The sequence below is a fragment of the Marasmius oreades genome, chromosome 1, assembly GCF_018924745.1.
Source record: "Marasmius oreades isolate 03SP1 chromosome 1, whole genome shotgun sequence".
Taxonomy (NCBI): domain Eukaryota; kingdom Fungi; phylum Basidiomycota; class Agaricomycetes; order Agaricales; family Marasmiaceae; genus Marasmius; species Marasmius oreades.
In genome coordinates, this window is record NC_057323.1 from 3486842 (window position 1) to 3501608 (window position 14767).

Genomic DNA, 14767 nt, shown 5'->3' on the forward strand with positions numbered 1-14767 from the left:
ACATCCATTACGGTTCTGGCGGGTTTAAGTACATACTCAAGGTTCGCCATGAGATGTTCAATGTTCAATGAACAAAGCAGGAAAAATGCATGTGTATCAATTGAGGTGAATGTGCCCATAGTTTTACACGCGCAGACGTATGTCGAAAAGGAAAATGAGTAGATCACTAGTGCTAGATCACCGTAGACGGCTATAGAAAGTAGCATGCATCATGAGTCAGAATCTTGCAGAGAGAAATCGTAGCTTACCGAGCCTCACGCTCAGACTCAAGGAGAGCAAGAATGTCCTGCTCACGCACAGGACCTTTCACGTTCCGTATGATCGTTCTTGTTGTGTCGTCCATGAATTCTACACGGACTTGAGTGACACCTCCGCGAGAGCCTGTCCTTCCAAGAACCTACACAAAACTAGTCAGAGAAGATTTCGAGAGGTATTCGCCAAATCAAGGGACCTTAATGACTTTGGCGAGTTTGACGGGAGCTTTTGTATTGTCCTACAGGAATGAGCCTAGATAGAAGGAACAAAAGATCCAAACGACTCACCATTTTAGTAGAAGATTAAGGTGAAACGACGAAATGTGTTGTGTGTATCAAGGTAAATAAGATTTGATCTCTCACTCTAAGAAGCATCTCCGCTTGAATATTTTGCCGACATTCGGCATTAGATTACAATATCATTCTCCTTCCGCGACTTCGAAATCTTTCATGCTGCTCAAGTTCATACTCATATTCCATTACTGCTCTCAACGACTTCCTGCGTCTCTTCTTACGTGTAGCTCTTGTCGCCCTCATAGTCGGTCCACTCTTTCAACCTAAGCCTGTGTAAAATCAAAGGACACGGTCTCGGTTTACCTCTCTACACACCAAAAAATAACAAGGAACATTAATAACATCATAATAACATCGGAAGCTCGATTTCGACGTGTATCTTCAAGTAATAATCTCGCCAGTATTCTGGTCCGTCTGGAATGGCCAAGAAAAAGAAGACACAGCTAAAGCCTGTTGCACGGGGTTTTGCGACGACCTCTGTCCCGAAAAAAGTCATTCCAATTGACGAAGGGGAGGTACTACAACCAGCAGTCCTGGACGATTGCGTTCAGCAACGAAAATCTAACACAGACGAATCTCCCTCCGCAGTCGTTACGGAAACCCAGCCCGCGAACGAGTTTGATCCTGAACAGGCGGAGGAACAATCATTGCAGAATTTAGTCGACAGATTACAGGAGAAGACGGAGAAGGAAATAACGAGGCAAGCAACCCGTTTCTTGCTCTTGTGCAATCTTACTTAGGGATTTGACAGGACATTGAAGGTGCGCCAAATCAGTACATTTACATGCAGGCTGTAATTTGATTTGTGCTTCCTAGGCAATAGAGGTCGACCGACGTTACGCCCAGTCTTTTCCAATGCTGGAACTCAACCCAAGTTTGGTTTCACGCGTTCTCGATCTCTCATTAGAGCTAGACCCCGGAGAAAGAAAACAATTAGATGAGGCCGAAGATAAAGCAATTGCGAGGCTTGCTATAACCTATGGGGTGCTCAGGCGTTTGGGATTTTCGGATGAGAGGGTAGAGGAATGCCTAAAGGAAATTAATGGCGTTGAGCTCGAGGAGGCGTATAACTGGGTGCGTTCTCTTGGTCCTTCCGAGTTCTGGTCGACCTGACGTCACTCTAGCTCTATCTCCATTGCACTGAATTTGAACTATCTGGATCATGTTCGTCAATCTCTTTTCGTTCCTACTTTATATCCATTCCATCTCTTCGACAGCTTCTAACGGCTTAGATGAATCATTGTGCCGAACTCCACGAACTTCTACGACCCCTCCCGAACAAACTAGTACTTTTCCCAAGTCACCGACGACCCCTCGAACCCCTGCTGACTTTCTTGCGCCACCTTCCCCGTCTTCGGCGCGTAAACACATCTCTCGCTTGAATGCCCAAGCTCCTTCATTTGTTCCTTCAGGGACACACATTCAATCATTATCTGCCGTCTACACTCCTGAGGACAGAACCAGCCATCAATCGAGTTACGGTGGGGTGCTTTATAATGAAGATTCTGGCCATGATGATAACGAATTGATGATGGACTATGTTCGAACGAAGTTGGGGATTGCAAGTCTCACGACCCATCGCTCGGCAGCAATTAAAGCCCCAGCAAGTGAACTTCAACAGTTGCAGACCAAGCTGCTGTCTATTAAACAGGACTATCTATTTGATGAAAGAGAGGCTGAAGCACTCTATCAGAAAGCTCGAAAAGACGTCGAGTCTGACTTACTCCGTGAACGTCTCCTGGGAAACATTTCCGACTCCAATTCACGCTCTCCGAAAACCGACAAGAAGCGTCCCCCTAAGATACAGTTGTCAGAAACCGAAGTCGCTACTTCGACCGTGGATGTTTTCGATCAAGTTAGCGATGGCGAACCAGGTCTTCTTGAACTTTTGGAAGTGCTCCCTATCTCAGAGCCCAATGACGAAGGACGACCCGTGAAGATTCGTGATATGGCGCTTCCTAAGAATTGGTCTGGTCGTACTCCAAAACTACTCTTGCAAGGAACGGTCAGAAAATCCGACAAGTATGCTGTGATCACCTACTCGATCGTGTCGGGTCAAAGTAGAGCTAAGCGTGCTGCTGTGCGGATCAGGTGGCACGGGAAAAGGTTAGACGAGTGGACCATGGAAGATGCAGCATGTCACGACGAAAATCAAGCGGAACAGTATGTCGCAACTATAGCCCTTCATGAACTTACATTCCCAGGCACGGAGGGCTTCGCGTCCGGAAACCCTGGTGCCTCGAACACGCACACCTTCTTCCGATTGCTACCCCCGATGTACCGTGATTTATGGGATGAACTTGGGGATGTCTTGAAGACCAAGAATGACGATATCAATCGTAAAGTCTGGGCGAAGCTGCGCTCCATCATCGAAACGAAAATTAATGTTGACGGCCAGGTAATTTCTTCCCCCAGTGATGTAGAGGATATCCACAGCCTGACCCAGATTTCAGTCTAACGTCGAGGGCTCAAAGTCGGAACATAACATGATCAGTTCGAAGCGCACACGACATATCGCAAACGTTGCCGAACCATACTTTGGTCAGATCCAAGAAATCTTCCGCAGCCTTCAATCCACAAGTTCATATCAAGAAATGCTGGTCAGTGATATATATATATGGAAATATTTTGATAGTTGTTCACAGAGTCATTACATTGCAGCAACACCGAAACAAACTCCCAATAGCCCAATATCGCAACGAGATCATTAACATATTAGATCACTCACAGGTATTAGTGCTAAGTGGCGAAACAGGCTGGTGAGTGCATCTGGAGAAGCGAAATTTGACTCTAAAGAATTCCGTAGTGGCAAATCTACCCAGGTCCCTACTTTCATACTCGAAGACCAACTCTCTCGAGGAAAACCATGCAAGGTGTATTGTACCGAACCAAGACGTATATCTGCAATATCATTGGCTCAACGTTCGTGTCAATTTAGTCTTGGTGTATACCAAGTACTTATCAATATTACAGGTGTCTCGCGCGAGCTTGGGGAGCCAGTCAATGCAGTTGGCACGAGCAACTCGTTGGTTGGGTACTCCATCCGTTTGGAGAGTAACACTTCGAAGAACACGCGGCTCGCCTTCGTCACAAACGGGATAGCGCTGCGTATGTTAGAGGGCGGCAGTGGCCAGGGAGGACAAGGAACGGCATTCGACGAGATCACGGTCAGCCGCTTAGCTATCTCTAAATTTTGCTGGTGCTTAAACATTTCTAGCATATTGTTATTGACGAAGTGAGGTTGAAGCGAAACGCTTTCCTTCTATATATTTAACGACAGCCCTCGCTCCAGGTACATGAACGAACAATTGAGTCCGACTTCCTTCTCATTGTGCTCAAGTCGCTCTTAGAGCAACGATCAGATTTAAAGTGACAATTTTTTTACGGTTGGCCAGTACCAAACACTTACGGCAAGATATAGGGTCATCTTAATGTCAGCCACTGTGGATGCTCAAAAGATGGCAGATTACTTTGGAGGCTGTCCCACACTCCATGTTCCAGGTCGAACCTTCCCCGTCGAAGTTGGGTACTTGGAGGATGCGGTTGAATATACCGGCTGGTCAATATCGGACAACTCTCCATATGCTAGGCGACGTGCGTCAGTGTTACTTGGACTGCCCCTCTCTCTAATCACCATACAGTTCACGACAAGTTTTACAAGAACAAAAATAAGGCAGATTGGTCGGAGGACGTATTGGGCGACGATGATGATTCCGATTCTATACCAGGCGAGGTCAAACTCGAGAAACGATATTCTCCCGCTACGGCAGCCACGATCAACTTATTCGATGAGCGTCTTGTCCCTTACGAACTCATCGTCCTTTTATTGGAGAAGATTTGTTTCCAAGATCATCTCTATTATGATTTTTCTGCGGCCATCCTTATATTTATGCCTGGAATAGGAGAAATACGCCGCCTAAACGAGATTTTGATGGAGCATCACATATTCGGGAGCGACGAGTTCAAGATCTATCCATTGCATTCCACGCTGTCCAGCGAAAACCAAAGCGCCGTATTTGATATCCCATCTCCCGGAATACGGAAAATCGTCATTGGTTCGTTTATGGGTTCTCCCAAGGCTCTGCACACGCTGATCGTTGCCCATCGTTATCTAGCCACCAATATCGCAGAAACTGGTATAACAATTCCTGATATCACCTGCGTCATCGATTCTGGGAAGCACCGGGAGATGAGGTTCACTTGCTTATTCATCGCGGTTTCGTGAAGTTAATTCTGCGTAACAGATTCGACGAAAAACGGCAGATAAGTCGCCTTCTTGAGACTTTTATCGCAAGGAGCAATGCGATGCAAAGAAGAGGTCGTGCGGGTCGTGTTCAATGTGGTCTTTGTTTCCATCTGTTCACAAAGATTCGATTCGATTCTCAAGTGAGCCATTCACTTCTCAAAGTTCCTCATTGATTACACATCTCCTAGATGGTAGATAACCCGTTACCGGAAATGACGAGGCTAAGCTTGTCAGATTTATCCTTGCGCATCAAAATTATGAAAGTCAACCTTGGTGCATCCATCGAGGATGTACTCTCGAGGGCGTTAGACCCCCCTGCCGCTATCAATGTACAACGGGCCATCTCCGTGCTTGTCGAGGTAAGATACAACATTGGATGCCTCGTAATAATGCTGATATTGGACTTAGGTTCGAGCCCTAACTCCTTCTGAAGAGATAACGCCCATGGGCCGCCTCCTTAGCAAACTTCCTACTGACGTTCATCTCGGAAAGTTTTTATTGATCGCAACACTGTTCCGTTGCTTAGACCCCGCATTGACTATTGCTGCATCCCTGAACTCCAAATCACCATTTGTCGTACCCTTTGGTTTGGAAGCGGAGGCCGACCGTGCAAAGGCATCGTTCAAGAGTGGTGATTACTTCTTTATTTGTAAAAAATTCAACCTCTGATGGTTTTACTTGCAGACAATTCTGATTTTTTGACTCTTCATAATGCCTTTTCGAGCTGGCGGCGAGCCTGTGCAAATTCTGGGCATGTTCGCAAATTCTGTCGACAGAATTTTCTCAGTCACCAGGTTTGTTCTGTCCTGAGCCGTCTCAGACCTGCCCCTGACTTGCGTACACAGAACTTGCAGCAGATTGAGGAGCTTCGCCAGCAATTCTTGGGGTAGGGCGTTCGTAACCGAGCTATTTCAAACTAGAACTCACGTTCTTCGTCACAGATATTTAATTGACTCTTCCTTCATCCATGCTGACAAGACTTTTATTCGAGAACTAAACCGGTAATACGTTTGACGGTTCTCTACGGTGATTGAAACTGACGAATGGCTGTATAGGGCTCGATATGGCCGCAACAGAAACCGATTTGTGTCCGTCCCGCCCGAATATGACTATAACTCCTCCAACACCGCTTTGCTGAATTCTGCCCTGCTCGCCGGCCTATACCCAAAAGTTTTGACTGTCGATAACAATACGAATCAGATGCGCACTCTTTCGAACAACCAGTCGGTCTCCTTCCATCCCTCTTCTGTCAATTTCGGAAGCAAGCCAAAGGACATGGGAGCAAATCACCTTGCATACTTCACCTTAATGTGAGGCAAGCTTGTGCTGAGGTCGGTTATATGTGCTCACTTTCATGATAGGCACTCTAAGAAACTCTACGCATGGGAAACAGCTCCTGTTGAGGACATGTCCATGTTACTTCTATGTGGAGAGGCGGAGTTCAAGGTGGCGATTTTCTGACCTGTGCTCCATGATACATCTGACGGTCTCTCAGCTGATTTCGAATATGGCTTCAATAGACCGCAAGATTCGGTTCCAGCTTTCACCTAAGGACATCATCGCTGTGAAGATCCTTCGATCACAGCTCTCCTTGTTGTTTGCCCACCAATTCAGAAGCAAAGTCCTCACCGAGTCGCACATCTTGTGGAACGATTTAGCGTTCGCTATTCTTGGAAAGATGAAGACAGAGGAGGATGAGGGACAGGCATCTATGCGTATAAACTTGCAACAATAGTCAGTACTAGTAATCGAAGTACAATACTGTTTCACAATATTCAGACCTAGGGCAATTTTGTTATGTCGTCGTGTCGTCGTGCTCTTTCTGGAATCACTCACCGTCTAGGTGAGTTCGTCTACAGAAAGGTTTTGTGACGTTCATTCAGAATGACCCACAACCATTACATCGCTATTTCATGACCGTGTGCATTTTTGCTCATCCTCAAAGGAATCGCTAACGATTCGATTCATACAGCTCAGTGAGTGTGCGCTGACTAAGCGGACAAACCCAATAACTCAGATTAGATACTAATAGAAATGCATGAGTTCGAGACGTAAAAACACGAGTTTGAGGCAAAATGAGGCAAAATGGATGTGACCTGAGTCACTGAAAGCGTTCTTTGTAGGCTTGTTCATGGCCTCCGAACCAAATCTCGAAATGTGTCCACCCCCTCCGACATGCCAAAAACCATCGTGATTCACCTGAGTATGTTGGTTCTCGGGGAATAACAGAGAAATTTCATTTCACAAGTAGGTAATATCACTCATGACTAGGGGTTAAAACATACTAGGTGTCCAAAATTTTCAAATGTTTTCTGTTTTATCCTGTTGTATAGCTAATCTATTATGCCTAGTATACTCACTTAACCTATACAATGAGTGGTTCCCGAGTGCGAAAAAATGGAGTTTTGACTGCAAATCCTGTTTGGTAAGTAACGCGCAGAATTGCGCACAGGTACAGCTCATGTCGATACAGAAGAACCGCAGTGGTAAACGCAGCAGTAATAGGCCTATTCCTCGTCCTCATCATCACCAGCGGTTCTGTTAATTCAGGTCAGGTCAACTCGGAGGAAAGACGACAGATTGATCAGATACTTACGTCGCGATATTGTAGAAGCGCAATTGGTAATTATCCTTGGAAGATGCAACCACTCTGTATAGAATGCCTTTAACATCCCTCATCGTGTGAAACACTTCAAAGAGCCTACCGAATCCAGTCGCGAAGCTGATTCTTCTTCAAGAACTTTTTGGTGAGGTATTTAAGGTATCTCTTAGAGAAGGGGATGTTAGAGGTGACGGTTAGCTTGCTCTGGCCTGAGAATGAAGCAGAAAAAAGTCAGCCTCTACGAGCAGGAACTGTGAAGGAACACGAACCGTCACGGACGATCTTAACATTCTCTCCGAGCTGTCCAGCCTTTCCCTCAACCTTGATGCGGTCGTGAAGGAACTTTTCAAAGTCTGCACCGTCAAAGACACCATCAGAGGCGGGCTTCGAGTAGTCGATAACGAATTTGTGCTTGGCGGCAACTTTTCCTGAGGGAACCTTAGGCTATAAACGTGATGCAAGGTATAAGCCTACTGAGAAGATAACTCAGCAAAGCGGTACCAAGCAGTACTGACCATCTTCAGGTCTTGAGGAGAGCGAGGGTCGAGATAGATCGTCCTTACAGGACTAAAAATTTATTTGTGTATTATTTTGTTTTATTTGGTGAATACATGCACAGTAAGCTAAACAAGGTTTCGGCATTTTCGGCCCCTCCTTGCGGTCAAAATTTTTGGTACTAGCTCACTGTCACGGAGGTCGAGCTCATCATGTCGAATACTCTCACTCGAGAACAGGTCTCTTCAGCTCAAATACTAGGCGACTATGCCATAAAACCAGAAGCCAAAACTCCCCAGCTCGATACCTCCCAATGGCCTCTTCTTCTTAAGAATTACGACAAGTTGTTGGTCAGATCCAGTCATTTCACTCCCATTCCGTCCGGTTGCAGTCCCCTGAAACGCGATATAACGACCTATATCAAGTACGTCTTGTTTGTTTTCAGTTTCCATACCCTTCTTACGGGCGCGTTTGCTCTAGGTCAGGCGTTATTAACCTCGACAAACCCTCAAATCCATCGTCTCACGAGGTCGTTGCCTGGCTGAGAAGGATATTGAGGGTCGAAAAGACTGGTCACAGTGGTACGCTGGACCCTAAGGTTACCGGTTGTTTAATAGTATGCATTGACCGTGCAACGAGATTGGTGAAATCACAACAAGGAGCTGGTGAGTTGAAGGCTTTCATTTGTGTTCTCCGTTGTTGATGATTTCTCCTATACAGGGAAAGAGTATGTTGCTGTCCTCAGGTTACATTCGGCATTGCCAAATCCCGCAGCCCTTCCGAGAGCACTTCAAACTCTCACTGGTGCTCTTTTCCAGAGACCTCCTCTCATCTCCGCGGTGAAGCGTCAACTTCGAATCCGGACGGTTCACGAGTCGAAACTTTTGGAATTCGACGAAAAACGTAACTTGGCCGTGTTTCATGTTTCCTGCGAAGCTGGGACATATATTCGGACTCTTTGCGTGCACCTTGGTCTCTTGTTGGGTGTCGGTGGACACATGCAAGAGCTCAGGCGTGTCCGAAGTGGGGCGCTCTCCGAAAGCGATGACATGGTCACTATGCACGACGTTATGGATGCTCAGTGGATGTACGATAACACGAGAGATGGTGAGCTTCCTTTTATCTCTTGTTATCAAGTGGTTCACTCATAGCCACGCCAGAGTCCTATTTACGACGCGCCATTCGTCCTCTTGAATGTCTCCTCGTCGGATATAAGCGTATTGTGGTTAAGGACAGCGCTGTGAATGCCGTGTGCTACGGTGCAAAGCTCATGATACCTGGTCTGTTACGGTATGAGGCGGATATATCATTGAATGAAGAGGTCGTGTTGATGACCACAAAAGGTACTCCAGCTTCTCACCTAGTCTGTTTGGAATATAAAATAATCTTCTACCCCGACGTAGGTGAGGCGATTGCACTCGCCATAGCGCAAATGTCCACGGTGGAGCTCGCAACATGCGACCACGGCATCGTTGCCAAAGTCAAGAGGTGTATCATGGAACGGGATACGTACCCTCGACGATGGGGTCTGGGACCTGTTGCTCTCCAGAAAAAGAAAATGGTCAAGGAGGGCAAACTGGGCAAACATGGAGAGAAATTGGAGGGTGTGACCCCCGCGGAATGGAGCCGTGATTATGTAGATTTTAACCGAGAGGCATGTCCCAGCTTGATATTGACACCTGCACTAATTGTGCCTTTAGCAACCCGTCGCAGGTCCTTCGTCTGCTGCTGTCCCTGTTTCAGCGGAGCCCAAGGCCGAAAGAGCACCCAGCCTTGTGAAGGAAGACAAAGAGAAGAAGCGCAAGCGCAAGTCGGAAGCAGCCGAAACAGACCTCGACGTTTCGATGGCGGACGGGGATGCAGATAAAGCTGAACGTAAGCGCCGCAAAAAGGAGGAAAAACTTGCGAAAAGACTTGCCAAGCATGCCGAGGGTGGTGAAGAGGAAGATGAAGAAGCACGCAGAGAGAGAAGGAGACTTAGAAAAGAGAAGAAAGCGCAAGAGGCGACTGGTGATTGATCCCAGTAATACTTCTCACCGACAAAAATCAAATTCTTTTCCAAGTTGTATAAAGACTCCTTGTAAGTGATTGAGATTTTCACACCATTTGCGGCTCGGGCATGGCCGCATGGATCGTGATTATGAGTTGGTTGCCAAGGCAGCACACTCGACCAAAAGAAAATGCAGTTATGCTATGTACGTAGAAACCATCAAGATATCTACTTCGTCCATGACATTTGTTCGTAGATCAGAGGAGCGAGACAATCAAGACGGGAATAACGAGAGCGAAACTTATTGTCAATCCACGACTTGAAACAGCACCATTATTGCTGCCAGTGCTAGCTGCACCACTGGCAGTGGAGTTTGAAGCATCTTCCGCAACCTTCTGGAAAGCAGAAAAACTCTTCGGAGAGGATTCATCCGAGTTGATCGCGAAAACCATTCCAGCATTACAGTGGCTCTTCGGGACCTTTTGACGGCACTGTAGACAGAACTTATCAGGAATCAATCGAGGTTCAGATGGGACCAGGACGCACGTAGATCCAGACAGGAGAGGAATCGTTGATGGGGAGGCTCTGCACGATGATCACCTCAATGAGACAGTGGGAGCATTGGGAAAGCTCGGAATCAACTCACCCAACTGGGTAAGGTGGTTTCATTACCGGTGACAGCGAAACTGAAAATTGAGTGAGCTATTGGCATTCCATTTATCGTGTTATGGACACTTACAAATCAGTCTTGAAACCACCATCCTTGGGAGAGCAAGGGGCATCGAAAGTGGACTGAACCAGGCTGTGATTCTTCTGTTGGCTAAAGATAACATCCAATTAATATCGATTTTGTAAGAGGTCGCGGTTTTTGACGACTTACAATGTAAACGTAACAAGATCCCCGGGAGCAGCAGAAACGTGAGGAGGGTTGAATGCAAGGTCTCCGTTTGGTCCAACTTGAACCTTGATTTCTTTACCGGTACCTGAGGCTTGAGTAGAGCTAGCTTGTGGAGCTTCAGATGAACCGTTGAGTCCTAATATTACCACCAATGGAGATCAGGCTCTTCCTCACCAGATCCGGTTCCGGTTGCACTGGAACCGCCATAACCACCGCCATAACCACCTCCATAACCACCGCTATCACCACTGGCAGATGTCGAGCTAGCAGCTTCAGTTTCCTTCAACTTGGCTCCGATTGCAAGGGCGGAGCTTTTGAAGTTTTTGAAGGAATTGGGTGCATCATCGGCTCCGCAGTTGACTGAGAAGACCATTCCGGCACCTATGAAAGAATGTTAAATCGGCTGTCCACAACACGGCAAAATTCTGGTCGGGGACTTACCGCAGTGGCTACTGGGTTGGTTGGCAGCCTGATTGCAGAAGGCCCAGATAGGTTGGGTCTGTTCACAAGTGAGTCACTGGCACTTGATACAGGTTCCATAGGGACATACGTCGTTGACAGTTATCGTGTAGGTAGGGAAATTATCTGTCTGGTTAAGCGCAACAGGCATGCTGAAGAGGCGAAGTTTAGGTAAAGCGCACACCAAGAATATAGATGACCCAGAACTCACAATCCCGAATCGAAACCACCCTCCTTCAGTCCGCATGGCTAATGATGGATGATTATCGTCAGAACACACAGTAAATCATGGCAACCTCGGAGACTCACGCTGGCCAAGCTACTTTGAGTTACCTGGAGTTTCGCAACTCAATGAGTCTCTTATTCTACAAAAGTAGCGATGTTATATTTACCGAATGGTTTTTAGTAACAAAATGGAAGACAACTTGATCGCCAATTTGGGCAAACTGAAAAAGATGTCAACTGTGGGAGCGAGGAACACTGGAGAAACACATACGAGTGCCTCAGGTTCGAATGACAATGCTCCCTTAGAACCGACGTTCACATCATGAATTTCAGCAGATACAAGGGGCAATAAGGCCAGGCCCAAAGAGAAGATGTAAAACTTGGAGAACATCGCTAGCGAGTGTTAATGTCAACTTGAGTTAAGGAAGGTTGTAGCAATCAGACGGTCTTCAAGAACCGGAAAAGAAAACAGAAGAAAGGGAAAGAACGAGAGACAGTGGAGAGGAAGGAAAAAAAGCGTGGTCTATTCTTTTGTCCCGAGTGAGGCTTTTTGTACTCATACCCCTTTCGGTTTGTCTCTCATTATTTGCCTGATTTACCGGATCCTCGGGTCCTCACAACCAGGAACAACGACTGTAAATCGTGTTAGTCCATCGTGCACCCGGTCAGATCTACTGTTCGCTGTGTATTTATCTATCTATCTATCTGTTTAATGTTGAATTAAAATCCACCGATTACGGGCTAAGAATGAGCCGACAGTACTAATTTCAAAGTCGACGGAAGCCTTATCTGCTCGGCAGTGCGGCATTCTTCCTCAGATGCCGAACGAACTAGGATGTTTTCGTAGAACCTAGGAGGCACTGGGCCCATTACAATTTGATACAAAAGCCACACCTCAGTCGATGCGGCGGCTGTACTTTTACGACACGGCAGAGAGAAAACAAACGATACAAAAAAGAAAACTGTCCGCGAAGCATTTGAGACAGGATGATCAAAAGCGACCACTCCCTGTCCAAAAACCACTGGCAACGCCTTCAACACCAAAATCCCCAAAGCGAGTATCACTTTCAAGCTCTGTTCCATACATAGTGCGCTTGACCGCTGGAGCGTCGCCTGCGTCGAGGGCGCCAACCTCATCTGAACTGATCCCTCCAGTGCTCTGCTCGCCTCGGTCGCTTTCCGTTCCTCCCGTCAATGCTGCAGGATTCACAAAATTCCTCGCATCGGAGCTGGCAGTTCGTCTTGAGGGCGTCAGAAGGGACCTTGTTCGCCCCAAAGGAGGGAGTCCCAACGACTGAAAAATATCTTGGTGGCCGCCGTGGTTATCAGGGTTTCGAAGATGATCGCTCCCGCCAGGGGTTGGTGACTGCGGTGGTTCGGGATATGGGAAGTTGTGGGTCATGAATGAAGAAGCGTGGGGGGTAGGAGGTACGGCAAGGAATGAAAAGCCAAATGGGTGCTGGTTCTGGGAAGTGTTACGCGTTGAGGGATTCCTAGAGGGGCCTGCATCATCGGGTGGACTGAGTGTGCCATAAACTCGCGGTAACGGTGTAGTGGGCGGAGGCGGATCGTCAAATGAAGAATTAACTTCTGTACGGTCATTGTACACAACGAATCCTGGTTGATGTGCTTCATCAGGGTCTTCGTTACCTGATTCTATTTCAGGCGGATCTCCATCAGGAGACCCAGTTCTCGCTCGCTTTCTATTCGGTCGAACAACTTTCCTGGCAAGTTCAGCAGCGGAAAAGTCGCCTTCCTGCCCCTCTTCAACCATGTCAGTCATACTGCTGACGGTTGAGTCGCGCTGACGCTTCCCAAGCAGCATCGGAGCAAATCCTGGGTGTGGGAGCGCTGCAGAAGAATGATTTGAAGCATTGGCGGCAGTTGAAGGATGTGAAGGTGTAGCACTACCCATACGAGTCAATAATGATCACACACCCCATACTTGTCGAACTCACTTGGGCAAGTTATTCGTTGGCGTCCTGAACCCTGATGCTAATTCTGCATCAATCGGTGAACGAGTGGCCACAGGCGATAGTCGTGATAGGGCCTCTTTCAAATCCTGAACTTCTGCCTGTAGAGAATCAGCACTGCTGGCTTTTTCGCGCAGCTGTTTAAGTTCCAGAGTGAGAGTTTCAATTTTCTCTCTACAATCGGACAACTCGATAACCTTCGTTCGGAGTTGAGATATTTCACCTCGAACGGACTTGTATTGTTCGATTTCAGCTTTCATAGATTCCAATTGTTTGAGAATGGGTTGTAGCTGTGGAAGTGGCTGAACAAGTGAGAGTATCAAAGTGACCGGTAATACTTACGGCTTCGTGCACCCGTCGTTCGAGCTCTTGGCCTGAACCAAACATGAAATCATTGCGCATTTCAGGTTCAGTGTGCGTAAACCCTTCCGTTTGGTTTTTTTCTCGACATAGCTCTTCCTCTTCTGTAGACAGATGCGCTGAACGGGCGAAATGGACAAGATTGAGATTGTACCCACCACTAACTCCAGTTTCTGGTTAAATCGAGTTGGTACAGAAAGTATAAGAGGATAATAGACGGGCGTACCTTCTTCGGGTATCGTTGCTTCGACTGGTGCTACACTCCGGCTCCCTTTGCCTCTTCTCGATTTCGTAACACTCATCGACTTCGTCGCAGCCCTGGCGCCACTACCTCCAGCAGCAATTGGTCTACCAACTCCTAGCCGGCGCTGCGTATCCTTGGCTTTCCTGGTTCTGGGTAGCGTCGGAGGTTGTTGTTCTGCACTCTCTCGTTGCGAGTTACTCGTTGCCCCCGTAACTGCTGGCTCTCCTCCTCCTATATCAGTCCCTGGATCTTCATCATGATCAGTGTTATGAATGATGACCGAACTTGTCCGCGGTGCAGTTGAGCGACTTGACAGACGTGTTGATGCAGAGCGGCGTATTCGTTGCTCTGGTGGAGGGTCAGACTTCCTCAGCGAGGGTGTCCTTGATAGCAGATGTCGATGAGTACAATTTTGCATGAAAAAACGCTGGATTGAGACTGAACATACGCTGCACCAAGAATTAATTCGATTAGTGCTTCCGTTTTGAGGTTTGCCCGAAGACCGTAGTCCTAGAGCAGAGAAATGTATGAGTCAATTACGGCTGTGTTTGAGGATATGGAACGGACTTTGCAGAGTCGTTGTAGGTCGCCCCGTTTCAGATTCTCGAGCTGTGCCCTACTGTGGATGGAAGTCATAACCGGGGGATACGGGAAAGGTAGAAGTGCTAGAATGACGTGCGGTGGACAAGTTGGGACGTGAAGAGGCACGTGTTACATTGTTGAATCA

The 14767-nt window shown here is 47.2% G+C and overlaps 6 protein-coding genes across 7 annotated transcripts; 2 read left to right on the forward strand and 4 right to left on the reverse strand.

Annotated features, from left to right (window-relative positions):
• Nucleotides 1–17: 17 nt before the first annotated feature.
• Nucleotides 18–584, reverse strand: E1B28_001196 (uncharacterized protein). The gene is made up of 4 exons (XM_043147104.1): nucleotides 543–584; nucleotides 452–493; nucleotides 249–397; nucleotides 18–190 (listed from the first exon to the last, which is right to left on the reverse strand). The coding sequence occupies exons 1-4, from the start codon at nucleotides 543–545 to the stop codon at nucleotides 178–180; spliced, it is 207 nt and encodes a 68-aa protein (XP_043015809.1). The 5' UTR covers nucleotides 546–584; the 3' UTR covers nucleotides 18–177.
• Nucleotides 585–678: 94 nt separating this feature from the next.
• E1B28_001197 (uncharacterized protein) lies at nucleotides 679–6700 on the forward strand. The gene is made up of 23 exons (XM_043147105.1): nucleotides 679–1248; nucleotides 1300–1309; nucleotides 1365–1622; nucleotides 1673–1712; nucleotides 1766–2946; nucleotides 3002–3148; nucleotides 3210–3307; nucleotides 3355–3470; nucleotides 3522–3715; nucleotides 3766–3783; nucleotides 3841–3917; nucleotides 3970–4142; nucleotides 4190–4603; nucleotides 4664–4742; nucleotides 4793–4934; nucleotides 4983–5153; nucleotides 5203–5425; nucleotides 5479–5588; nucleotides 5640–5680; nucleotides 5736–5795; nucleotides 5850–6104; nucleotides 6156–6240; nucleotides 6290–6700. Exons 1-23 carry the CDS (start codon nucleotides 968–970, stop codon nucleotides 6527–6529), a joined length of 4413 nt encoding a protein of 1470 aa, XP_043015810.1. The 5' UTR covers nucleotides 679–967; the 3' UTR covers nucleotides 6530–6700.
• Nucleotides 6701–7008: 308 nt separating this feature from the next.
• Nucleotides 7009–7979, reverse strand: E1B28_001198 (uncharacterized protein). The gene is made up of 5 exons (XM_043147106.1): nucleotides 7912–7979; nucleotides 7666–7840; nucleotides 7500–7605; nucleotides 7391–7444; nucleotides 7009–7332 (listed from the first exon to the last, which is right to left on the reverse strand). The coding sequence occupies exons 1-5, from the start codon at nucleotides 7912–7914 to the stop codon at nucleotides 7302–7304; spliced, it is 369 nt and encodes a 122-aa protein (XP_043015811.1). The 5' UTR covers nucleotides 7915–7979; the 3' UTR covers nucleotides 7009–7301.
• A 68-nt stretch (nucleotides 7980–8047) lies between these two features.
• On the forward strand, nucleotides 8048–9975 carry CBF5 (centromere/microtubule-binding protein cbf5). Of its 2 annotated transcripts, XM_043147107.1 has the most exons (6): nucleotides 8048–8315; nucleotides 8372–8556; nucleotides 8612–8998; nucleotides 9052–9234; nucleotides 9295–9545; nucleotides 9592–9975. In XM_043147107.1, the coding sequence occupies exons 1-6, from the start codon at nucleotides 8104–8106 to the stop codon at nucleotides 9907–9909; spliced, it is 1536 nt and encodes a 511-aa protein (XP_043015812.1). In that variant the 5' UTR covers nucleotides 8048–8103; the 3' UTR covers nucleotides 9910–9975. The 2 variants fall into 2 exon arrangements, with proteins under 2 accessions (XP_043015812.1, XP_043015813.1); XM_043147108.1 differs by having other exon boundaries at nucleotides 9295–9975.
• Nucleotides 9976–11982, reverse strand: E1B28_001200 (uncharacterized protein). Its single transcript, XM_043147109.1, has 12 exons — nucleotides 11735–11982; nucleotides 11631–11684; nucleotides 11548–11571; nucleotides 11450–11487; nucleotides 11330–11390; nucleotides 11221–11278; nucleotides 10954–11160; nucleotides 10762–10894; nucleotides 10621–10701; nucleotides 10528–10567; nucleotides 10428–10466; nucleotides 9976–10372 (listed from the first exon to the last, which is right to left on the reverse strand). The coding sequence occupies exons 1-12, from the start codon at nucleotides 11852–11854 to the stop codon at nucleotides 10139–10141; spliced, it is 1089 nt and encodes a 362-aa protein (XP_043015814.1). The 5' UTR covers nucleotides 11855–11982; the 3' UTR covers nucleotides 9976–10138.
• Nucleotides 11983–12315: 333 nt separating this feature from the next.
• On the reverse strand, nucleotides 12316–14729 carry E1B28_001201 (uncharacterized protein). The gene is made up of 7 exons (XM_043147110.1): nucleotides 14608–14729; nucleotides 14489–14550; nucleotides 14023–14423; nucleotides 13955–13969; nucleotides 13779–13900; nucleotides 13422–13726; nucleotides 12316–13370 (listed from the first exon to the last, which is right to left on the reverse strand). The coding sequence occupies exons 1-7, from the start codon at nucleotides 14674–14676 to the stop codon at nucleotides 12455–12457; spliced, it is 1890 nt and encodes a 629-aa protein (XP_043015815.1). The 5' UTR covers nucleotides 14677–14729; the 3' UTR covers nucleotides 12316–12454.
• Nucleotides 14730–14767: the final 38 nt, after the last annotated feature.

Bases quoted from the DNA above. Each gene is read 5' to 3' on its own strand.
- E1B28_001197 (XM_043147105.1), top strand. From the start codon at position 968: ATGGCCAAGAAAAAGAAGACACAGCTAAAGCCTGTTGCACGGGGTTTT. The intron at 3,471-3,521 runs GTTCGTGTCAAT...TCAATATTACAG, and splicing joins TGCAATATCATTGGCTCAAC to GTGTCTCGCGCGAGCTTGGG. The intron at 4,143-4,189 runs GTGCGTCAGTGT...ATCACCATACAG, and splicing joins CTCTCCATATGCTAGGCGAC to TTCACGACAAGTTTTACAAG.
- E1B28_001201 (XM_043147110.1), bottom strand. From the start codon at position 14,676: ATGACTTCCATCCACAGTAGGGCACAGCTCGAGAATCTGAAACGGGGC. The intron at 14,551-14,607 runs GTCCGTTCCATA...TCTCTGCTCTAG, and splicing joins ACCTACAACGACTCTGCAAA to GACTACGGTCTTCGGGCAAA. The intron at 13,371-13,421 runs GTGAGTTCGACA...TCGTATGGGTAG, and splicing joins CCAACGAATAACTTGCCCAA to TGCTACACCTTCACATCCTT.
- E1B28_001198 (XM_043147106.1), bottom strand. The intron at 7,606-7,665 runs GTTCGTGTTCCT...CTTCATTCTCAG, and splicing joins TGTTAAGATCGTCCGTGACG to GCCAGAGCAAGCTAACCGTC. The intron at 7,445-7,499 runs GTAGGCTCTTTG...CATTCTATACAG, and splicing joins CAGCTTCGCGACTGGATTCG to AGTGGTTGCATCTTCCAAGG.
- E1B28_001196 (XM_043147104.1), bottom strand. The intron at 398-451 runs GTCCCTTGATTT...AGTTTTGTGTAG, and splicing joins AACTCGCCAAAGTCATTAAG to GTTCTTGGAAGGACAGGCTC.
- E1B28_001200 (XM_043147109.1), bottom strand. From the start codon at position 11,854: ATGTTCTCCAAGTTTTACATCTTCTCTTTGGGCCTGGCCTTATTGCCC. The intron at 11,685-11,734 runs GTATGTGTTTCT...CATCTTTTTCAG, and splicing joins CATTCGAACCTGAGGCACTC to TTTGCCCAAATTGGCGATCA. The intron at 11,572-11,630 runs GTAAATATAACA...GCGAAACTCCAG, and splicing joins TTGTTACTAAAAACCATTCG to GTAACTCAAAGTAGCTTGGC.
- CBF5 (XM_043147107.1), top strand. From the start codon at position 8,104: ATGTCGAATACTCTCACTCGAGAACAGGTCTCTTCAGCTCAAATACTA. The intron at 8,999-9,051 runs GTGAGCTTCCTT...TAGCCACGCCAG, and splicing joins GTACGATAACACGAGAGATG to AGTCCTATTTACGACGCGCC. The intron at 9,235-9,294 runs GTACTCCAGCTT...ACCCCGACGTAG, and splicing joins CGTGTTGATGACCACAAAAG to GTGAGGCGATTGCACTCGCC.